Genomic DNA, 25,676 nt, shown 5'->3' on the forward strand with positions numbered 1-25,676 from the left:
ATGAGATATATCTAAAGTTCTTAGCATGGTGATTGGCACAGAGATGGTGCTTAATAAGTGCTTATTTTCTCCCTCCTCCCCTTCCTTCCTTCCTTTCCCCCAAAGATTTGGATAGGCAATATAGCCTTAATCCACAGGTTTTCCATTGGTGTTTTTTGTTCATGTGTTCTTAAGATGAAAACCCACATTTTTAAGAAATAAGAGACAGAATCCTATTCTTAACTTATAACATTTGGCCTATGAGGATAGGCAAATCTATCTCAGGTAAAATTTCAACAGCAGCAATGGTATTTATTTCTGTGAATTTATTTTATAAGTAAATTCAACAGTTTCTTAGTGATTTCATTCATTCAACAAACATTGGTTGATGCCTATTTTGTGTAAAATACTATGCTAGTCATCAGGAAAGTCATGACATTTACATAAAATGCGATTTCTATCCTCATACAGTATTATTAGTGTATATAAGGCCTGTTTTAGCTTTTCAGAGAAAGTAATAGACAAGCAAAAAGCCATTTTAATATAATCCAAATCCAGCAAGCATTTATTAAACTTTTACTCTTAATAAGGCATTGGAGATAGAACAAAAAATCTTACAAGAGTAAGGAACTTACATTCTGTTGAGAGAGATGTGTGTCCATACAAGGAGGAAGAGGAAAGTATTAACACCTGAACAGAAGCTTCAGAAGGATGGAGCTCATAGAAGGCAGAGAGAGAAGGAAATGCAGTAGAGTCACAGGGAAAAACCTACACAAATGAATTGAAGGTGAGAGATAGAAGGCAGAGTTCAGGAACTGTATGTGGATTTAGACCAATCTTATTTTGTTGCCCTATACATATTTGTTACAAAGCAAGTCTTCTATGGAGTGGGATATGTTGGTGATGCAAAAAGATAATCAGTAAATATATTAAAAATATTTTTTAATATACAGAAGAGGACAGCTAGTTGGTTCAGTGGGTAGAGAGCCAGATCTGGAGTTGAGAGGACCTGCTTTCAAATCTGGCCTCAGATGCTTCCTAGTTGTATGACTCTGGGCAAATCACTTAACTCGATTTGCCTAGACCTTGCTGCTCTTCTGCCTTGTAATCAATACTGATATCGATTTTAATAAGATAAGGGTTTAAACAAAAATAAAGGTATAGAAGAAAACAAAAAAGTATGGAAACCACAAATAGAACAATTTTGTCAATATCTTATTAAATTTCCTTTATATATGTACTCTCTCTATATTTCTTTATTATATATATTTCTTTAAAATAATCTGCATACAACAGTTTGCTTTGTCATATTATCTTTTTTTCTTGTCTGTCTTTAAGTACTGAAATGTTTGTGTGTAAGGATGATTAATGCATGCAAATGAAAAGTTTAAATTTAAGATAAAAAAATAAAACAAGAAGTCACCAATTTGCTTGGAACATGGACTTTGTGATAGCCTGGAATGATATTCTTAAGTCAGATTTTGAAAAGCTTTAACTGTCAAGCTGAGGATTTTTCAGAATTTCAAGGAATTTGTCTTTTTTCTAGAGGAAACAGGGAGTCACTGAAGATTCTTGAGGAGGGATATTACTTTAACCAAATTACACTGTGTACTGTTAAGTGGGATTCTTGAGGTTGATGATTGAGATGATGTGTCAACATCTATACTTTCCAATTAGTTTTTCTCTCACAGAATTTTTCCTTCCCTGCACCTTTAACTCTTAGTCAATTCTTAATTGTCTTAACTCATATTTAACATTTATCCCATTTTTTACAAGTTCTTCTGAGCAACTCTCAAAACTGACAGCCTTAGATATGTTTTATTAGTTTGTCCTTTGGTTTTCATCACAGAACTGTTTCCAAAATGAACACATGCTTTGCAACAGAGCATAGAAAGCCAGAACCAAAAATAGACATTTTTTATACAAGTTGTTCTCTGCTAGGTGTGGGGGGACATAGCTCTAATTCTTGCTATTGGGGAGGCTCATTCTGGTGGATCATGAGCTTTGGAATTCTGAACTGCATTAGGCAAAGCTGATCAGGTGTCCACGCTATGTTTGGGGCCATTCTGTTAAGCCCTGAAGAGCAGAGGGCCACTAGCTTGCCTAAGGAGAGGAATAGAACTTTTATTCAGATCAGAAGTGGAATTGGACCATGAATAGCTGCTGCAATTCTATCTTATAGTAGTAGTAGTCTCTTGGTAACCAAGGATGACGATTGTCTTTGTGCGTTTTTGTGCACAAAGACACTTGTGCATGAAGATTTAAGTGGAAAAGTTGATTCTATCCTAGATAATATAGGAAGACCCAGTCTCAAAACAAAAAAGCCAGACAAAATCAAAATAAAAAAAATCACTTTCCACATTTTGAAGGAGATGAAAAATATTTGTTGTTTCAGGCAAGTATGAATAATTTACTTTTTCTTCATTAATTACTTCTGTTGTGGATCGAATGGTAATGAATCAGTCCCAAAGAGAGCTACAGTGAAGAATCTGGAAGGGCCCACCCTGGAGTTTCACTTAAGAATAAGCCAAATCTCTAAAAGAGGCCAAGAAGGTTTGGGGCTACAACAATTCAGTGCTATGAAGAGAGTGTGAGTTTATCTTTGATGATAATTTTGATATGGAAAGGCTCAGGGAAAGAATTAGGCAATGGTGACTCCTGACCTCAAATGCTATTGCTCTTCTTCCCTGGAAGCATTCATTGATGCACTGAGGAGTTCTTCATTCATATGCTTGATGTCCTTTTTCTTGGGAGTATTCCAATCATATTTTTAGCAGTTCTTTTCCTTGGAGATTGTACATGCTTAGCCATTTGTGCCTGGCTGACCTTGCCTTGCTCAGATGTACCTGGAGTCTTGCAATGGAAGTTCTGGTTAGGAAGAGAGTCTTCACTGGGTCCAGAATCCAATGAAATATGACTTACATTAAGGCTGCATGCACTTTGGGAAGAGTATGTATACAAAGTCTTGAGGAAGGCAGATTTTGTATTGGTCTCCTGCTTACAGAGAATGATGTAACATTTAGGAAAAAATGTGCAACACAGAATTCCATAGTTAGATATTAAAATGACAATGATCTCCACAGCTGGTAGGTATTTGCCAAAAGTTGTGGCATAAACGGGGATAAATATTATCCATGAAATGAAGTAAATGAGCATGCCAAATGTTATGAACTTAGCCTCATTGTAATTTGCTGGCAACTTTCTGCCTTTAAAGGCAGATATGAAGCAAATGAATGCCAGGATAGCTATGTAGCTTAGCATGGTGCCCAAGGCCATGATGGAGCCCTCATCGCACTCCAAGATAATAACTCGGGGTATGGAGAAATTCTCCTCCACAAAAGGCGCAGCAAATAGGAGCCATATTGTACAGATGATCATCTGAATCCCTGTGCAAATCACTATGATGGGTATGGGCTTGTAAAGGCGCTTCAGACACTTTTGCAATCTGGGTTCAAAGCTGAAGGCTAGAAGAATTTTCAGGGATTTTGTCAGGATGCAGGAGATGCATAGGGCAAAGCTCATGCCAAAGAGGGTCTGCCTGGTTTTACACTTGAAGTCTTGTGGCTCTCCCACAAAAAGGCTCGTGCTGACAAAGTTGAAGAAGTGGCAGAGGAGAATCACATAGCAGATGATCAGGCCTCCAGAGGACTTTACCACAGGGGTATTCAGGTTTCTAGTAAATATTATTCCAACTGCAAAAGTGCAGATGATCCCCAGTGTTGAGAGGGTCAGGAGCATAATGGCGAACCAGTCATTCCAGTTGAGATACTCAACTTCTTTCTCAAAGCAAACAGTACTATTTACTGGGGCCCAGTGGGTCTTATTGTCACACAACAGGCAATAATCCATATCTATGAAAGAGAAGGCAGTGGGTCTGTAAGAATCCAAGTGGCCATTGGTAGGAGAGGCTGGGGCATTGTAAAGAATTATTTGGATGGTTCTGACTCTAACATGAAAGAACACCGTTTAGACATAGACAGTGGTCAAGAAGGTCTAAATATAAAAGTATTTAGTGTTCTTACAGAGAGAGAAAGAGAAGGAACCAGCTGAGGGAAGAGACAAAGAAGTAAATATGGAAGTAGAGTGATAAAGACTTAGGTGGGATTTAGGGACAAAGTATATATATATGTGTAGGGAAACACATACTTTTGTATTCACGGTAACAGAGTACCCAAGACTCAGGAAAGAAGATAAGAAGAAGGAACCTAGAGAGTTTTCCAAGAAGGAATATATTTGCAGAGGATCTGGTTTCTTTTGGATGAATAATAATGATGGATATAGAGGCAGCTAGATGGATAGAGTGATAGACTGGACCTCAGGAAAGCCCAAGTTCAAATCATTCCTCAGATATTTATTTGCTATGATTAAGTGACTAGAGAAGTCACTAAGTCTCTGCCTGCCTTGATTTCCGCAACTGTAAAATGAGGATAAAAATAACATCTACTTCACAGGGTTGTTGTGAGAATAAAATGAAACAACATGTAATGCATTTTGCAAACAGTGCATTCTATTAATACTAGCTATTATTATTAGCTACTGTGTAGTTTGGAAAACAGAGGAACTATGTTAGACCACCTTAGAAAGTGCTGGTGATCCTTCTCTGGTGGTACAGTGGTCATCTCTAGGTTAGACTATTTATCAGGGGACAGGGATGGGGACTGGACCTATGATTTCATTGTACAGGGAACTTCCAGTGAAGAAATTCTCTCTCTACCAATAATTGTCTGTACTTTTTTTGAAACTACAGTCAAAAAAAAGAAGAAGAAAAAAGAAACAGTCTTAGAGAGTTATTTAGAGCACTGAAATGTTAATTGAGAATTCCGTGTCTGTCAGAGGTGGGACTTGAACTAGGGTATTCTTGACCCTGAGGTCAACTCTATTATCTCCTATGCCAAAACTGTCTCTCATAGATCCTTCTATATACTGGAAATGGAGTCATTTTAAAAATATCAGAATCCCAGGCACCAGAATTAACATTACAGATTTCATTGTATTCTGGTATCAGGGTATTCAATGCAAGTAATTTCTATTCCCATCTTTTCCAAAACAGAAAACCAATCTCATTAACAAAGAAAAGGAAATGAGCTTTCTTGCTCCTTATAATCGCCTTCTTTTCTCAGGGCTTCATGAATCTGTGATTTCATCAAATTCCATCAATGCAGATTATAACCTCTACAGCACAGTTGACAGCCTTCTTGGGTTACTGTGGCTGAAAAATTCTTTTCCTAGTGGTTAACCTAGTGAAGAATATCTTTAAACTTAGTTGGACTAGTCCTCCAACAATACAGCTACATCTGTAGACCACATCTGTGCTTGTTGCCTTTCTAGTCTGATAGGAATTAAAGGAGGTTTTATTCCACTGGTATGGCCTTTGAGAGCCCAAGTTCAATTCCAATGACAAAAGGAGGCTTCCAATGAAGTTTTAGTGGATACTTACCCAAAGTTCTTTCATTGATGTTGAGCTGTGGCCTCAAATAAATAGAAGCAGGACCCACAACTTGTGTTTGGTTGTCCTTATTGATGCATATTGACTTAATTTTAAGACATATATATGCATATACATAATTGTATTTTTACTTAGTTAAATATTTCCCAATTACATTTTTATGCAGTTTTTATACTGTTTAGGCTATACAAGGGAGTGTTATGGGTTCATAGTCAAACTCTGTGGTTGACACATCTACTACAGAGGATAGATCTTTGGACCTGGGCGATCTTGTCTTGTACTTATTAGTAGCACTTAAATATTTATTGAAGTGAATTAGAGGGAATTGAAATGGTGGAATGTGAAATATGTTGCAATTTTATATTGTAAGAAAAGGGAAGAACCTTCAGAGAAAGAACTACTGGAATAATCTTTCACATCAGTGTATTTGTGATTTTATTTTGGAGTTTTGGTTATGTATGAGTTTGCTCTTACAATAGTGACCATTGTGGAAGTGTGTTTTGCATGACAATAAAAAATGGGAAAAAAAGATAGAAAAAAAATAAAAAAGGGAAGAGATCCTAAAGCAGTTACAAGAAGTTATTTAAACATATAAAAATAGCATTTTTATGCTGCTTTACAGTTTGCAAACACTTTACAAATATTATCTCATTTGAGTCTCACAAAAACCCTGGGAGAGACCTCCTTAAGAAGAAACTGGATTGATTTTGATGTTCTCTTGCATAAAAGTAAGTGTAGCCCAGGTCATATTATCTCTCCAGGTCTTATCCATCTCTCGGCTCTGAGGCTATGTTGCCATTACAAAGAGGCCCCAATGGGTGGCAAGATAATCAAGAACTCCTCTCCAAGGTTCAGCTTCTAGGATCAGGAAGTCTTGCCCTTTTAGGGCTCTGATGGCTGCTGACCTCTCTAATCCTTTAATTTGCTCTCTGGTCTGATCACTATGATATTATTAAAGATAGGAATGACAAACAATAAGTTACTAGCAACTCTCTGCTATCAGGAGTCAACCTCCTTGTCCCCATTGAGAGTTCCTTCTTTCATGTCTTAATTTTTTTACCACTGGTTGGGGATATTGATAAGATCACCCACATATACCTGCTTGCTACATCCAGGTGTCTCTGGGCTGTTCTTGTGCTCAGTTAGTCCTGCCATTCAGGGCATAATAACAACTATTTTAACAATAATAATAGCTAACTTTAATACAATGATTTAAGGCTCTCAAGGTACTTTAAGGATATTTATTATCTTATTATCCTCTGTTGTGACACAGGGGCTGTTATTATCCCCCTTTGACATCTTGACTTGGCAGGTATATTTTTCGAGACTTTTCCCTTAACTGGGTATGTCGCCACTTTTTTCTGAAAGAAAGATATGACTGAGGGAAAACAGACTCAGCAAGAGTCCTGTGAGAATCTGGAAGGACACAATAGAAAATGTCAGACTCGAAAAGAGTGGTATAGGTTGAGTCTTTGGATAGTGGACATGTTTTACTTACCTGTCTGATTGGTGTAATAATTTTCAGGGCAGCTTACACATTCGTAACAGCATGTGTGCGGGCTTTGGGTGGTTTTCTTCATCTGACCTGGAGTGCATTCCCTCGAACATTTAGATTGAATTTTCTAGGAAAATTGGAATGAAAACAAATACTTTCAGTGTTTTAACTTACAATGTAAATGTAAATTCTTGGAAAGACATTTAGATACATGTGTTTATATCAATTTCATGACAACTAGAAGACTGAAAACAAGGTTAAAAAGCTAAAACAAATAAAATATCAGAGAAGGTTTTTTTTTTAAGGAGAAATCCAGTCTTAAATATTTTAAACTGTGTGTATTTGTATAATTGTTAATTTCTTGAAAAGGTTTTAAATATGCAGAGAAATAAGGGCAGCTAGATGTTACAATGGATAGAGTGCCTAGCTTGGAGTCAAGAAGAATTGAGTTGAAATCCAACCTCTGATACTACTAATTGTGTGACCCTAGGCAAGTCACTTAATCCTATTTGCCTCAGTTTTCTTATCTATAAAATGAGCTAGAGAAGGAAATGGCAAACCAACCACTCCATCTTGGCCAAGAAAACCATGACCCCAGAAGGGGTCATGAAGATTTGAACATGATTGAAAAACAACTAAAACAAATGGAGAGTAGGCAGAGATGGAAGTAGAATGCAGACCCTAGATTCATCTCTTCCACTGGGACAGTGGAAGGAATAGTCATAGGACATAAATTCCTCTCTCTGGTACAGACCATCTCTGTGACTGTCAACAAGTCAGTTAACCCACTTTGACTTTGGTTTCAGCATCTGAAAAAGGAGGTGGTGGTTGGACAAAATGACCTCTCAGATGCTTTCTAGTTCCTGCAAGTTATTTTGATGTATGGGGTACCCTGGAGATCAGGGATTCTTAGCCCTAATGGGGCTATGGATAGATTTCAGAGGGTGTCTAAACTTGAGCAGGGTGGGCAGAAATTACATCTTCATTTTTCTTAACCTCTAACTGAAATTTGGTATTTCATTCAATTATTTAAAAACAATATACTGAGAAGGGATACGTGTTATACAACAACAGTTAAAAACTCCTATGCTGGAGATTCTCCTTTCTGGGGTAAAGGGAGGGGAGAAGATTTTTGAAGATATAGTTTGTATAAATCTGATGAGTCTTTGAAAATGGTCAAGATTAAAGTGGTGAAAATATCTCCCTCTAGGTTTAAGATAGAGATCTTTTAAAAATTATGCTCCCAATCCTTAAGACATAAATAATATTTAAACATGCAAAGTGAGTTGTCTGGTTTTGGAGTTTGAAGATGCTGGTTCCTATCCCAGTTCAGGCACAAGAGAGCTCAGTTCAGCAGTCCCAGCTGTGTGTCTTTGGGCAAGATGCTTAAATTTATGATATTGTCTCTGGCACAGAGAGGTAGAATGGTCTAGTCTAAAGAATAAAGGCCTAGCTTTGGGGTCAGGAACATATGGGTTCAAGCCTTACCTTTGATTCATACCACCTATGTGGCCATGGACAAGTTACTTGACCACACAGTGTCTCAGGAAACTGTTAAAAGATTATTAGAGTTGAGTTGCTGATCTGTGTTGGTTTCTATACCAGCCCTCCCCTAAACCAATGAAATTACAAATTCAGGAAGAAAGAAGAGTAAGAAGAAAAGGAGGAGGAGGAAGAGGTATTTCTAAATTTGGATATTCCACGATGATAGTTCACATTAATTTCATTGGATCTCCCATTTTGTTGCAAACTCATATTGATCTTTTTGTCCACTTAAACTCCTAAATCTTTTTTAGACAAACTACTTACTATACATCTTCCATCTTATATATGTAAAGTTGACTTTTTAAGACTTGCATAAGAATTTATCCCTGTTGAATTTGATATAATTAGATTTCTCAGTGCATAGGGCACTTGCTCTATGCTACCAATTCTTTGACTTTTACAGCTATATTATGACACTTGCTATAAGACAGATCAATCTCAGCTTACTTATTTTAACTTGAAAATAGTGTCAAGAGGTTAAATAAAACTTTTTTCAAGGCTATATGGAGATTTTTGTTGCTGAGGTCATAACACTACTAGAAAAAATTCAAGACTGAAGCCATTTCATTGTCCTACACATCTGTTTTAATGTAGAGAAGAAAGTGACCTGAGTATAGGATAAATGTGCCTAGATTTAAAAAAAAAATCATCTCATGTCTTAGAATCAATACTGTGTCAGTTCTAAGGCAGATAGATTAAGAGTGGTAAAGCTTAGGCAATGAAAGTTAAGTGATTTTTCCAGGGTCACATAGACAGGAAGTATCTGAGATCAGACTTGAACTCAGAACTTCCTGTCTCTAGGCCTGGCTCTCTATCCACTGGACCACCTAAGTACCCCCAAATGTGCCTGGAATTTGAATGACTTCTTGATGTGGTGCCCTTGTGCTGACAATCTCTTTTGTGATTTAAACACAGTTATGATAAATGCTGGATTATCTATGTTGTGGGTTATTTGATTTGAGGATTACCCACAATAAAATTTTAATCTAACGTGTCATCCAGGTATTGTATACTTAGGAAAGAGAAAATAATTTTTCTATTAGCCAGTGTGAAATATCATGAAGGAGATGAATCTAGGCTTCTCTCTACCCCATCCTTGCGTTTATCATTCAACATGTTTTGGTGGCATTTTGACTGCCCAACTAGTTGATAAAGATTGACAGTTGATACTAAATAGTTACTATTCTAATGTTTCATGGTGCTGTGGAAGTGAGCCTCAATTCTTGAAGACTCTGCCAGGAAAGCATATGTTTGGACAGATTCAATCATGCTGGAGAAACTTTAAGTATATCCTCAGCAATAGACTATGTTTGTTCTCCAAGGTCCAGCCTAGTTAAATATAGAGAGGCTTATTACCTTTAGGTTAGCTAACTGGTGTGAAATTTGTTGGCCATACCAATCCATGGAACAAAAATTTGTAGATATTGCCTCATCCCTGTTTGTGGTTTAAAGATATGTTTATGAGGATGAGGAAGAAGAGAAAAAGCTTTAGAGCAGGGAGAAAAGATACTGCTATGCTTCTTCCTCAAAGTGGCTACCACCACTAGATAGATCGTTTGCTCCAATAGGGATGCACAATGCACTGTGACCCCCACATAGCCATTGTCAGAAGCACCATCCATGACAATTTCACCTCTGCCTCTCATTTACCCAGTGATCTTAACATTTCAGGGGAGTTAAGGATAGATTATTTTTCTAGAAAAAGTTAGAGAATTCAACTATGTGCCGTAAGAAAAAGGGTCAAAAGATGCTTACAAAGACATAATGAATTTACCTGGTGGTTTCTTGGTCATTGAAATAAATCACTATGTATTTGGCATGGCTGCTATGATTATCAGAAAAATCACAATAAAGACCAGTCATTTGGAAGTATACAGACTGATTTGGAAGGGACCTCTTTTACCCCTCTAGGCCAACTTGTATATTAATAACAAGAACTAACATTTAAATAACATCATAAGGTTGGAAAAGTGTTTTTAAAGTGCTTTATATTATTTCAGAGGTTGACAAATTAAATGATTTGCCTGAGGCTACATTTGAACTTAGGTTTTCATGACCCCTGGTCCAGAGCTCTATCCTCTACCTGTATCAGTAATCTTAGTAAAAATTCCACTATGTAACATACCTGATAAGTAGTCATTTTGTCCATTCTTTGAAGATTGCTAGGGTATCCCATTCTACTTGGGGATAATTCATAGTTGAGAATTTTTTCCTTTGATCAAATCTAAGTATGCCTCTAATTTGAGCTAAAAACAATAAATGTTTGGTGAATGAATGAATCAAATATCTTTTCAGTGTCAGCTCCTGACCCTCTTCTGAAATGCAAGTTTTGACAAGAAAAACACAATATCAGTATTATGACTTATTTTTCTTAAAGGTTTGGAGTCAGGAAGACCTGTGGGCATTTAATATCTCTGAGCCTTAGTTTTCACACATGTAAAATAGAGATGATGGTACCTACTTGTAGAATCTACATCACAGAGTTGTTATTAGGGTTTAAATGAGATGATGAGTGATTGGTGAGTGGGTCCTATGGCCAATTTTTTAGTTACCCTTTACTTAACCAAATCTACGCATCACTCTAGGCTCCTTTTCATCTGCCCAACTCTGCTTTGGCAGTATCTTTTCCACTCCATTCTCCTTGCTTTCCAGTTCTGAAACTGTGTTACTGGGAGGGGTTATTAATCAATTCCCTTATGTTTTTTCTCATCATCCAGATATCTAAAACTAAAACATCCCTTCCTGGCCAAACTCTTCTCCCTTTTCCCCAACTATCTGTATGTTTCCCTCTATTTGAATATAAGCTTCTTGAGCACAGGGGTTGTCTTTTACATTTGCATCCCCTTCACTTAGCATAGTGCTTGCCACATAGGATAGTGATTAAAAATGCTTTTTCTTTTATTCATATAAAGCACTTTGTAAACTTTGTGGAATAATATTGATCGATTATCATTATTATTGTTACTATTATTCTTTAAAGAAAACACCATTTTTCTATTGCAATGTCATGATGGGAACGTTAATGAAGGAATGTCATTTAAAACCTTCTCATACTCAGATTTATTAGGCATGTACCCAGACTAATGGGTGTTTTGGTGCAGGGTAGTATTAAAGTACCTTTAGATTCCTGAATTCCTTTTCAGTTCCATTATCTTTAAAAATGAAATCATCTTTTTCTAGATCATATTCAGCCATGGTGATAATGGTCATGCGCCCATCGACTTCCTTCCAAAGCAGAACATCATATCCAGTGTTAATGTCCCCTTGTGAATCAAATTGAAATTCATTCTTGCCATCAGTAAATGTCACATTTTTAAGTGCTTCAAGTAACTATGCAAAAACATAAAAAATCCAGAAAGCAATTTAACACATACATGATCTCAATGTGATATCAGATATTTTTAATGTGTGGCATGGAAAGGGTGCTAGATTCAGAGGATGAAGAAAAGGAAGCCAAGAGAGGTGAAAAAATTAGCCCAAGGTCAGAGATAATTAGTGGTAGAGTTTGAAATAAAATGTAGGGTCTCCTGATTCACTCTTATATTGTGCCCCTGCTATTACACTATGCACTATATGTACTATCTATGTCACTGGGTGGTAGTCATGTGAGAAGCAGTTTATTAACCTTAAAGCACTGTATAGTTGTGGATTATCATTGTAAGTATTCAAATTAAAGTATTATAAATGTACTTTCTGGGGTTATATTGGTGTACAATACCATCTTCCATTTTTGTTAAAAAAGTATTTTTTTACTGTAAGATAGAGAAAATGAATAAATTCTATTTTTTCCTGTCAATAATTAATTTAAAAATCCTCTTTAATCCTACCTAAAGATCACAAAACCATGTTCTTCTGAAACAAAGGCATAAAAGAGAATGTGAGCAGCATGATTGAATGTGACTATTTTGAGTGAGTCCCTATCTGTGGTACTATTGATTATAATATTGACTATATCAATAACCAAACTAATAGAAATCAATAGATGCATAAAAAGCCTTTGACAAAAGACAACACCCATTCTTATTAAAAACATTAGAAAGCATAGGAATAAATGGGCTTTTCCTTAATATGATACGTAGTATCTACCTAAAACCATCATTAAGTATCATCTGCAATGGGGATAACTTAGAAGCCTTCCCAGTAAGATCAGAGGTGAAGCAAGGATGCCCATTATCACCACTATTATTTAATATTGTACTAGAAATATTATCTTTAGCAATATGGGAAGAAAAAGAAATTGAAGGATTATAATATAGCTTTACTTCCAAATAGTTTAATATGTAGCCACCTCCAAGCCTGCCATACTGATTAGAGCTCTCTCGAGACAGCAACAAACTATAGAACAGCGGGCTAAGGGCTCATGTGTAGAAACATAGACTGGACACTATCACCAATGATCTTTGCTGTGAGCTTGGGCAAATTGGGGACCCCTGCTCTCTGGAATTTCTGAGCTATTTCCTCACTGGGTAGATGTGTGACATTATTGGTACCAATCTAAAGGAACAAATGATCAAATGAGATGCAGACCCATAACTACTGAATTGAGGACACCAGGATGCCAAATTTAGAGAGCACCGCCAGTACTTGTGTTCTTTCTGCAAAGTAGAAACAATGAAACTTAGTACCTAGTTAAGAAAAAATAGTTAAAATAGGGAATTATCCATCTTCTCACCCACTCCAATGGAGGGCATGACTTGTGGTACTAGTCCCAATGTAAACATTTCTTTTTATAGATCTAGTTATTCTTCAGAAGTAGGAGGCAAAATCTTATTCAAGCAAATAAAAAAGAGACAAAAGTAAAAAAAATAATTGATACTAGGCATACGATATTCATGCTAAAATCTGAGTTTTCTTCCCTTTTCATTCTTAAACAATAAACAGATACAAGGTTCACTGACTTAATTCTTTACTAATCATATCATTTTCCACTCCTATGTTTGGACTGTAATTGTTATTTGTTTTTCCTGAATTTAATTAGGTTTAAGGAGTAAAGATTTGACTACTGTGTGTTCTATAAATAGTGATAACATTTATGTAATACAAATAAACTAGAGGAATTATGTGCTTTTTTTCCCCAAGGGAAAATACTGAGGTGAACAAAACATATTAATCATCAGCTATAATAAAATATTATTTATACTAAATACTGATCATTAATGTCCTAGATATTATAGGTAGTTATTTCCCCTTACATTTATGGTTTCATATTTAAACACTTGGACAATGTATTTCAAAACCAAAAAGATTATGCCATAGATAGGAAGATTCGAATGTTTGGTATGTGATTTGCTGTGGTACGTTTACCCCTTGACCAATAAATGGTTTAGTTTTTGTAGCTTTTTCTTCCCAACATTTGTAACTTTCCTAAAAGAAACAATAATTAATTTCAGGTACTAATTGAATCACTGAATCCAACCAGTTATGATAATGCATCAATGTTAACACGGGGAGAGGTCTCTAGTAAAATGCTCTGGGCATTTCACATTGATTCTGAGCAGTTCAACATGTTTACCAATGATTTGTACGAAGAAATAGATGTGTTGCATTCAAGCGGGGTGGCCAGCCTCACACCTCACACCATCCACAGTGTAGCATCTTGTACCTCTAGCTATATTCTTATCCTTTTATTTTCTGGGCAGGTTTATTTACTCCAATTTACTCTCACCATGGCAAAGTCTATGTTTCAGAGGACTACCACTTTGTGGTTACAGTCAAGTTTTCTCAAAGTCAGAATATTCCTATTAATAAGGAATGCATCTCCCCTACACATCCCTTTAACTCTTGAGCCTCTACTGATGCATTTCTCTTTCTGCATACTCACAATGATAACACTTTTAGGTCTTAAACAGAACAATTTATACATTGATGAGGCAAAAGAAATAATTATGACACCCACAGACACTCATGTATTAAACAATAGCATGAATGATAACTACATCACAATAGATGCATAAATCTGGGTTATGCATATCCTCTTATCAACGAACTCCGTATCTATGGGAGAGAGTGAGCATACACTTACTGGAACTCATCAGGGAAGCATACTAGAGAGGGAAAACCATGTGCTCATAACTCAGGACTTTCAGACTTTTGATGTTATTGGTTCATTCAGGAATATCTGCACCTCTTGGAACTGCTTCTCAGGTTATGCGTTCTGGTGTCTGCTGGTTGTCACCATTTTTCAGTAGGATAAATTTTCTCTTCTAGATTTGAACTTGATCTAGTATTTACAAGCTTTTTCAACTTACAATCACCCTTGAGAAGTTTGATAGCAGTTACTCTTAGCCAAAGAACTAGTTATCTATCAGTCTGCTGTTTGTGAGCCAAACAAACAGGGTGTTGAGTTGTCTAGTTTAACAGTACTCACAGCAAATAGCTCAAGATGACTCTATGAGAAAGGCAGATAGACCTAATCAGCTCCTTATTCACCAGCATTATGTATTAGCAAATTAACCCAATCAGCAAAGTGGCTGAAAAATCTTTCACTTTTTTCCCTTTTGTCATAAAACCAGATGGGGGCAGCAAATGGCAACAAGTGTATCAGATGTCCTATCTCTCATACTTGAAGTGATAGTGAAATATAGTTTCTGAAATTGAAGCTATCCAGTTAGATTGTGCTTCTCTTCACCAGTGAAGAATCATGTGGCTGAAGCCTTCTATCTACTGTCCTCTGGATGCAGCTACTTAATAAAAATCTCAGACAAAGCTGCTTTTGATTTCCTGCTGGTTCTTGAACTTTCAAGATTCTTTCTCCTTCCGTCTCATTTTCCTATCTCTGATATATCAGTGGCTTAGATAAGAGTCCCTCCCCCCCCATCTTCAATGACTCACCTTTTACCAAAATGCTAAAACCACAAATGTCCTAAGAAATCAATGTTAAAGATCAAAATTCAGACATTATATGATCTTTGTCTCTCTGCCTGCCTGCCTGCCTGCCTGTATGCCTTTAATTTTCCCTCTGAGGTCGTAAAGCAACCTCTATGAAAATGTTCTAGCTCTAGGTTCTTTACATATCTTTCCATCTCATTTTGTGACCTCAAGACTGTACTTACAAAGTACTTGTTTGTACTTATACTTCAGTTTATGATAAATAAAAGTTCTTTCTTACAAAAAAGGAATTACCCTACAGCATTTACAAAGCAATTGAGTCATTATATTTATGTCATGGTTTATTTTCTGGTCCAAACTGATCAAATTCCATCTGAAAACTATTTCTTCATATACATATTCAAAGAGTTTTTGTCAAACCAAGGTTCTTTTCCTACTCCTTTCAAGCATCAAAATATTTCTTTATGGAAAAGTCAATAATATCTTATATCCTTTACCAGTTGGTATAACTTCTTTTGAGAAAGTTCTTTTTTTAAAAATTTCCTTTAAATAAAAATAAAGATTCCTTTGGCTCTTCGAAGTCCTGATTTCTATAAACTGCTACACGAGGATGCTTGGTCTGGGGTTTTAAAAACTGAATTTAAATACTAAAGTACAAGTGTATTCACTTGTGGGTACCTGGGCATTCCAAGTTGAGGTCAAATATCTTATTTTCCTTTCAAAGGCTTGATTATTGTTTTGAACTTTTGTCCCTTGAAAGGGAGCACTCGAGTTGAGATTTGAAGAAAACCAGGAATTATCCTGGCATAGGGAGCTGAGGAGGAGCAGCATTTTAGGTATAGGGGGCAATGTACTCTCCAGAGGTAGGAGATTAGTGTAAGCCAGAATGACTGAATTGTTGCATGGTGGGGTGTTATATGTAAGAATAGAGTGAAAGGAAAAGGGTTGTCAGTGAAGAGTTTTAAATGTCTACTTGAATTTATATTTGATCCTAGAGGTAATAGGTAGTCATTGGCATTCATAAATTGCTTGAGGGCAGAGGAGGGAGGCAGAAAGGGAAATAAGGTGATTGACTAGACCTTAGCTTTTGTTATGAGAATAAATTGCAATAATGCATATAAAGTGCTTTGCAAACCTTTAAACACTGTATATATGTTTTTATTCCAAACTTTTATTCTGAATTATTAAGCAAAGAGTGTTTAATAGATGCTTGCTAACTTGACTTACCACACTGGAAAGGTTTCAAGTATGGACTGATGATGGAGAGTCAGCAGGGGACTAAGTGTGGAAGGGCTTATTGTCAGAAAGTTGGACAACAGATAATGAATTATTTTGGCCACAGCAAGTCATAAAGACTGTTTATCACAGCAGAAGGGATATGTGATCTGTGCTGGTGGAAAGAGAGTATATATCTTCTCTGATGTGTTTTCAACCTTCTGAAAGGTATGTTCTATCAAGTATGTTCTATCTCAAGACATACAAATAAAGCCAAAAATATTGCTGGAAATATTAGACAAAATTGCTTTCATTTTTAAAAGATACAAATTACTTTCTCTTCCTTATGCATGTATTTAAGAAAATAAGAGAGAGTTTCAGTATCTGATTAAATTTTTATTTGGATTCCTTCCGACTCAACATGCTTTTAGAAGAGAAAGCAAGGAAAAACAGATTACATATATATCTTATAGCTTATTTACATTTTTGAGATAGCATAGTAGATAGAGCATTGAACTTGAGAAGAACTATATTCCAATCTTGCCTGAACACTTACTGGCAGCTGTGTGACTGTAGGCAAGTCATTCAGTCTCTCTGAACCTCATGTGATTATACATGTGATTAACTATAGGAGTTATTAGTAGGCTCTCAGTATTTTGTGAGGGCGGTTCATGATTCAGAGAGAAATTGAGTACAAAAAGAGATAACAGTTCCTTGCTGAAACTCAGCCAACAGACAAGGGACAAAACTCAATCGGGGAATCCAGAATTGAACTTTTGCCACAAGCAGACAGATTATCAATATGATTGAGACCATGGGTCACTCATTGGCCCTAGAGGAAGCATATTCTTTTAATGAGAAGAGCACTGGAAGGTAACTTTCTGAATCTATCTCTTAATTTCTCATTTTATATAACCACCCCCATATTTGAAGATAAACTAGAATAAATATGACAACCATCTTGGAAACTACTCAACTATATTTCTCTTTAAAAAATTATACCTTTCTTAGAGCAGTGAGATAATAGATAGCGTTGTGGCCTCAAAGCCAAGATGACTTAAGATTAAGTTTTATCACTGTCACACACAGGTTAGGTAACACTGGGCAAGTCAATCTCAATGCTTTAGGCAGTTCTTAAGATTGCAGAAAAGATGCCTACCACTCCATTGGTAGAGGGTGCTTCCTCACATAGGAGTTCACAATACTAATGAAATTGTAGGGCTAGTCCTTGCCCCTATTCATATATCACTTTTAATCCTTAGAGGAAAAGCAGAACTCTAAGATAACTGTAGGTTATTCAGCTGTGCAAATATATCTCTTTCATTGAATGGGAAAGGAGAAAGGACCAGAGAAACTCAGAATATAAAGAAGCAAAGAAGAAAAACAGAAGCAATAATAACAGTGAAGTAATTGAATTGGACATACCTCCCAGGGATGAAATGCAGTTGGATTCTGGCAATTTCGGTCTCTGCATTGATCCCGAATGGCATAAGCAAGAGCAGATATGGCAAGTTGAAGACTGTGGACAGGACCTGGCTCAGCATTATCCAATAAGAAGTTATTTCTCAGGGAGAAGTTGCTTTCTACTATCTTGTAGGCCCAATTTCCCTGGGAATGGTTGGCAATACAATAATTCAAATCACTGTCCTTAACATGTGAACAAGATGACAAGAGCATGATATATTCACTTAATAGCTTGTTTTTTTCATTAGATAAGAGGTGTATATTTTGGAGGAAGTCATGGAAAGAGGACATATTTCCACTTTTAAATGCAAACCCTACCACCTTGCCAATGCGTTTGACATTTGGAATGGTACTTATCTTGACAGCTGCTGACCAGGTATCGCTGGCAATCCAGACCTTATTTATATTCCTCTGGATGGCCTTATTAAAGAGGTCAAACACATGGAACTGCCTCAGAAATACTACAATGACATTGACATGGCTTTCCTCCATGATTTTTTCAAGAGTCTGATTGATCTTGACCTCAATGGTACTATCCGAGAGGAAAGCTGGGAGGATCTCCCTGAATGCAATGCATACATTGTTTGCTGAAGCTTGCATTCCAAATGTGCCAAGTGCCAAACGTCCATAGTCATCATCAGTGGTAATGATGCCAATCCAGTTCCACCCAGACTTCTGGATCAAGTGTGCCATGGCCTTGGTTTGGTAAAAGTCACTGGGTGCAGTTCGAAAGAAAGAAGGAAAGCGGATCTTATCACTTAAGATTTCTGCTGTGGAAGCATGGCTCACCTGAAAGTGGACCAAACAAATCAGTTATAGTGATGGATGGTGAATCCCAAGTGGCTGTTAAATGGACTGAAACTATGTTAACTTACCCTCATCTTAACTGCTTACCTCTTCTATGGAGGTTCTTTTTTTCCTGACTAAACCCAACCCTCACTGATTGTTCCCTTTTCTGAATTTCCACTACAGCCAGAGTCTGGAGACTATAGCATTCAGCACATGATTATCTAATGAAATTTCTGTTTTTTGATCTGTTCTGGCAAGATTATGTGGGCTAAAACATTGTCCCCAATTAGGTTACAAGTTCCTTTTAACTTCAATTAATCCTTTAATGGAAACTCCATTTTGGATCAGTGTTACAATTAATATTAGCCTATTGTCATGGGATCATAGCCTTAGAGCTAGAAAGGACATGATACTCCCCTCATTTTATGAATGAGGAAACTGAGCCCAGAGAGATTAAATAATTTGCCTGGAATCTTCTAGGTGTGTGTGATTGAGTTGGGATTATGTCCCAGGACTTTTGCTCCAAATCCCCTCTTGTTTCCACTTCACCACATTCCCTCCCATCTTCACTACTATATCAATTGCCAGATTTTATTGTCACTCCCTCTTCTGTTTAATTCTGGACTCACCTCATTGTCTGCCTACAATTTCTGACTAAGTTCCATGCATTGATGAACTGATCAGCTCAAAAGATGATTTATATAAATGGACATCATAGTTTGTATAATAATGATTCCTTTTTTTCTTTGAGGATTGATGGCTGAACTCTTGAGTGTTTCTCTCATTTAGGACACTCTGCAATATTCTAGAATTTTAAGCAATTAATACATAGCAAATAGTATATAGGTAAATTCGTGATCTATTAGTAGTTCCTCATACATTTGGACTTTCTGTTAGATATTCTCCATGGTAATAATGAATACTTTTGATGAGCATATGCTTTTAAAAATTTTAAACCCTTATCTTCTTGCAATCCTAAAACAGAAGAGCTGAAAGGGCTAGGAAATGGGATTTAAGTGACTTGCCCAGGGCCACAAAGTGAGGAAGTGTCTGAGGCCAGAATTTTTTGAATCCAGGTTTGGAGCTGTATCTACTGTGCTACCTAGCTGCCCCTATCTGTTTTTCTGTTCTTTACTTCACTTGATATTATTAACCAGAGTACTAGTGGACAACAATAGCAAACCCTTATTATGTTTATTAAAGAATTTTGTATGATCATAAAACAAGCATGGGACAAATCTTATTGGAAGTGAGACTTTGCAGCTATGGCAAATATTTGATGTAGAAAACAAGGGCAAAAGGTTAGAATATAAGCTTATTTCCTAAACTTTACTGAGGAGGAGGTTGGAAACATACAAGCAGTATCTCCTTATAAGCCCAGAGGGAAAAACAGTGAGGAAGAAAATGAGTTTACAGAAAATTTGGCATAAGACCTAATTATGGCAGTAACTATTTATGGCCAATTATGACCAGGACTATTTTAACATGGAATTGCAAGAACAGATGCACTCTCAGCATCTTCTATGTGTAATCTATTTTACATCCATGAATTTTATTGTTCTTTCCTGTTTTACATTTCATAATTCTATGATCTCTTTACTTCATGCTACTTGGCCTCTTGGATGTGAGAGAAACCTTTGCTATGTGTAATTTCCATAGAGTAGAAGGGATTTTAGCTTAGAAGACCCAATTTATGCCCATCATTCTTTACACGGGCAATTTGAGATCCAAACTCATGAAGTGAGACCAAGTCTGCTTGAAAGCAGTCTTCCAACATTTTACCACATTGTGCAAAGGCAACACAAATACTTTTCTAAACTAATGAGGAACCAGAATTTCCATCCAAAAATTAATTTCAGACTGGTTGGTTTATTTCCCTAGGTTCTTCACAGGCCCCCTCTCCCTGCTCAAAAGTGAACTACAAATGAATAAAAAAGTATTTATTAAGTGCCCAGTGAGTACATAACATTGTGTTAATCAATATAGATGCAAATAGAAATGCAAGACAGATTCAGAGAAGACATACCTGTGGAATGAGCTGTAAATTCAACATTCTGGAAACAGCAATAGTTATTTCTGAGTAACTGGTTCCTATGACGGCTTTAACTCTTGGTGTGTAGTTGGAATAGTTACAATGAAACTCCACGATGTCTTGGGTACAGTTGAATTTTGAAAGGAACCTCAGTGTGGCTGCTATTGCTATTGTGACTTCAGTGCAAGTGTCATAGATCTCATACCCCAGTTTAACTCCAGGTAACAGTGAGGAATTGTTGATTATTTCAATGCTGTGTATCATGGCAAGAGCTTGAAGAAATATTGAGATTTCAAAGCTGCCAGAAAATAAGTATTTTAAAAAATAGAACATTACACTTTGATAAGCTCTAATGATGCCTCATTTCCCTGAGATCTTTGGGGAATGAAATGCTCTGTATAACAGATAACTGAAGCCTATTTCTTCAAACATTGTTCATATGAGTAATTTTTTGTGGAAATATTTCTCTAGTGCACACTCTGACTTATGAAACAGAGATTATAAACTTAGTTTTTTCTTGATGCCTTTGAGGCATCTTTATGATTGTCTGCCTTTTAATATTTCTTTCGCTTCATAGACACACAACTAAGTTCTAAAGGAAGCTGATGACAGATTGTCAGTTCAAACACTATTAGTTGCCTCTTCTCATAGCTGTCACTGTGACTGCTCCTCAACCTGAACTCCCATTCTAGTTTGTTGCTCTAATCTTCCTTTTGCTGGAAAAATAGTCAATCAAGTTCATTCAGAAGTATAGGTTAAATAATAACAATATTGAGCGAGGGAGGACCTAAGACCTTTCATTGAGTAAAGTGTTTAGTTGTCATTTTGATGCTCTGTGACAGTTAAGTCTGGGACTCAGAAGGCAATTTCCATTTGTTTAATTATTTCTGATTAGGATGAAGGAAGTATTGAAATAGTTGGCAATTGGGTGTGGAGTCTAACTATACCATATGGTTATCCTGAATCTTGCCTTTTCATTTACTAGCAGTGCTTATGTTAAAAAATGTAGTCAGTCTATATTTTTGGTACATCCAGACTTGAAGCATGATGATAAAATGAACTCATTGTTCATTTTAAAACAAGTTAAATGAGGATTGTATTTGGTCTATAAATCAAGTCCCATAACAGTTTCAGGATTTTTCTCAAGACATAGTCTTTCATTCTTGCAGACTCTAAGAGGGTTAAAAATTACAGAGAATTTATAATTCAGAAAAATTTGTAATACATATGTGCATATGTTTATGCATATAAATACAACATAAAACATACAAACTCAGCATATACATTGATGTTACATTTCATGATGTTACATTACATGAACATTTCATCTTTATCTTGATGTAAAGTTTCAAGTGCTTCTTCCCTTTAGAGTCAGACATTTTGGCAAAATACCAACTCCTTTCTCTCTCACTGACAGCTAAATATGTCTGCAAACTTTGACTATTCTTTGGGTACCAAGAAGACACTGGGGAGCTGAGGTCATTCTCTCTGAACTATAGCTGGGAAAAGGTAAGGCAGTCTAGAGAATATCTAGTTTTTCTTAGGAGACACATTTATATTCTAAGGGAATCTAAATAGTGGGCTAGCAGATCAAAAACTATTTAGAGAGATTAATAAGGAATGACTGCTGATTCTAAAAACATCCTTAAGGTCTACTTTTCAGTTAGTATTTTTTTTTATTGAGAGAGAAACAGATGGCAGACAGAATTCCGACACTCACAGAATCTTAGGGTTTACTTAATACAACTTTCATCTGGGAAATCACTCTTCAAAATCCTCAGGAGATGGAAGTGTCATGATATGGCTGATGTATTATATAGTCATAGCTTGAATACTTCCAAGTGATAGGGCAATTACTATAATTTCCCACTTCATTTAAAATATTTCTAATATTTGAATAAATTCTTTTATATATTGAGTCAAAATTGAATTGCTTCCCTGAAACTTTTGCCTATCAGCCCTTGATTTACTCACCTCACACCCAAAGAATCCCATAGAATAAGCCCTTTTCCCCCCTATATAAGAGCACTTCAAGTATTTGATGAGTTATTCATGTTGGAGGTAATGCTTGGCTTAAGTGATTCTTAGCAAGATTTTACACCTCTCTCTGCAATTGTTCTTCAGGTTAAACATCTCAAGTTTATCAATGCTCTTTAAATGTGGAAACCAGAGCTGAACTAAATACAACAGAATTGATGTGGTCATGCTACTTTGGCATACTTTAAGCATTATGCTATAATTAGATTTCATTAGTTTTTTTAGTTATCCATATTATAATGCTGAAACATATTACATTTTTAAGCATTCAAAGCTTCTGTTATGCCAGACTTGCTATATCTTATATGTATTTAGTTATTATATAATAAAACCATTATTTCCATTACATGTCATTTTATTAGAATCAACTCATTAATCAAGATCTACCCAATTATTACTTAGTTATTTGGTAATCATGCTTTTTATGTCTTTATCCAGGTCACTAATTAAAAAAAAAAATTGAACACAATAGGACCAAGGACAGAGCTCTGCTACTAGAGATCTCTCAGGTCAGTGCACTTAATTTGCTTTCATTTAGTGTGCAAAGTGTTGTGTCAGGCTTGGGATACAAAAACAAAACAGCCACTACCCTCAAAGAATTTATATTCTATTCCTTAAGGGAAGGGAGGGAGAGCATTATTGATATACACAAATACTACTAAACATATGCAAAGTAAATGTAAAGCAATTTGGAAAAGGATCCTAACTAGAGGTGCAGGAAAGGAAGAGTATGGCACTAGAGAGGAGCCTTGAAGAACCTTGAAGAAAGCTGAGATGACAAGGGACTAGGGTGAGAAATAGAAGCATTGCAAGCTAGGGAACAGCCTGTTTAAAGATAAAGACAGAGGAGATAGAATGTCATGTATGCAAATAGCAAGTGATTCTATTTAATGGAAATCAAGGGTGCATGATGAGAAGTCATATGACATCAATTTGGAAAGACAGGTCAAAGCCAGATTATGAAGTTTTAAATGCCAAACAGAGTAATTTCCATTTTATCTTCAGGTCATTATGCTGTCACTGAAAAGTCTATAAGCATGAGAGTTATTATGATCACATATGAACTTTTAGAAAAGTTATTTTGACAGTTTCGTGGAAGGCGAATTGGAGAGTAGAGAGATGGGAAACCAGCAGTTCAATTATGAGGCTGTTGTCCACATAAGAGGTGGTTGGTTAGGTTCTGAACTACAGTGGAGGCTAAATCAATGAAGAGAAGGGAAAACGGGAGAGATGTTGTGAAAGTAGATTTGGACAAAAAAGATTCAATGTGGGACTGTGGTAGAGAAAGGAAAAGGGAAGAGTCCGAGGGTGACTTCAAATTTCTTTTCAATTGCCTTCATTGGATTCTTGTCCTTTTATCAAGTATATCCCTTTTCTGTTTCCCTCTGTATCACCCTACGTGATCTCCTTCAGTCTCATAGCTTTAACCACCATAACTATGTGAAGATACTGGCTCCAACATTTCTTCTGGGACCAGGCACAACACCAGCTAATCAGAAGACATCTCCAGCTGTACCTCAATTTCAGCATGCCCCAAATTAAGCTTCTTTTTAACATGTGGTTTCTCCTTTTGATTTCATTCTTTTAGTTAGTAGCATCATCATTCCTTCAGACTCTAATGTTCAAAATCTTGGATTATGTTTTACTTTTTAATATTCCTCAACCTCTCATGTTCAAGTAGTCATTGACGCCTGTAAATTCTAATCCTGTGGTACCTGTTGTATCACTTTGTTGTTATTCAGTTTGTTTCAAAGCTGTCTGATTCTTTGTGACCCCATTTGGGGTTTTCTTAGCAGAGATAATGGGGTGGTTTGCCATTTCCTTCCCCAACTCATTTTACAGATGAGAAAACTAAGGCAAACAGATTTAAGTGACTTGCTTCAGGTCACACAGCTAGTAAGCATCTAAGGACAGATTTGCACTCAGGCAGATGAGATAGCCTGACTTCAGGTTCAATGATCTATCTACTGCCCCCCTAGATGCACCTTGCATTAATTCCTTCTTTTCTATTCTCACTGTTTCTTCCTAGTGAGATTCTATTTACCACCTGTCTGTACTACTACTACTACTACTACTACTACAAAAACTTCCTTTCAGATCTTCCCATTCTCATTTTCTGTCTCCATCCATATATACTACTGCCAGACTAATTATAATTTTGTATAAACCTTGGTAAATACAAAAATATTTAGTGGCTTCCTATTCCCTATTAAATAAAGTTTAAAATCATCTTTTGAGAAATGCTAAAAATATGTATCACAATTCTAGCATAATAGCATTAGGAATTACAGATGAACCAAATATGCTCTATGTACTTATGTAAGGGATGGGCTATTATATTTTCTCATTCATCATCTTAGCCTTTCAAAACATTTGCTCAATAAAATTAAAAAAATGAGTCAATTGAAGTTATAAATTATTCCTAATTTTGGAGGATACCTTAAATTTCTGTAGCATTGAAAGTTTCTCACTGACTCACAGGATACATATAACCAACCTAGCATATGTAACATTAAAATCAAGTTCTTCATGGGTTTCAATTTTATGAGAGCTATTTAGATGGTAATAGGAGTAAAAGGGAACAATTTACATGACTAGCTCCCATGGCATAATCTTGACATCTAATATGTGTTCTTTGTGGCATTACTCACCCCTCACAAGTCTGGATTTCTGGTCTTGTGGGATATTCTTCTGAATGGATCATTTTGTTATGAACTGCAAACAAACCTCCAATTACAATATGTCCTGGAGAGCTCGCAGCCACAAAATCATCAGGAATCTGGCAGGGTTGGGAGAGATTAAAAATGGTAACAAAGTAGGGAAATAGTATTCTCAATAATGTCATG

At 36.2% G+C, this 25,676-nt stretch overlaps 1 protein-coding gene across 1 annotated transcript; it reads right to left on the reverse strand.

The window, feature by feature from the left end:
* Nucleotides 1–25,676, reverse strand: GPRC6A (G protein-coupled receptor class C group 6 member A). Its single transcript, XM_007484467.2, has 6 exons — nucleotides 25,482–25,676; nucleotides 20,788–21,091; nucleotides 17,934–18,761; nucleotides 11,583–11,795; nucleotides 6,924–7,047; nucleotides 1–3,830 (listed from the first exon to the last, which is right to left on the reverse strand). The coding sequence occupies exons 1-6, from the start codon at nucleotides 25,673–25,675 to the stop codon at nucleotides 2,704–2,706; spliced, it is 2,790 nt and encodes a 929-aa protein (XP_007484529.2). The 5' UTR covers nucleotide 25,676; the 3' UTR covers nucleotides 1–2,703.

This window comes from Monodelphis domestica, chromosome 2, assembly GCF_027887165.1.
Source record: "Monodelphis domestica isolate mMonDom1 chromosome 2, mMonDom1.pri, whole genome shotgun sequence".
Classification (NCBI taxonomy): Eukaryota; Metazoa; Chordata; class Mammalia; order Didelphimorphia; family Didelphidae; genus Monodelphis; species Monodelphis domestica.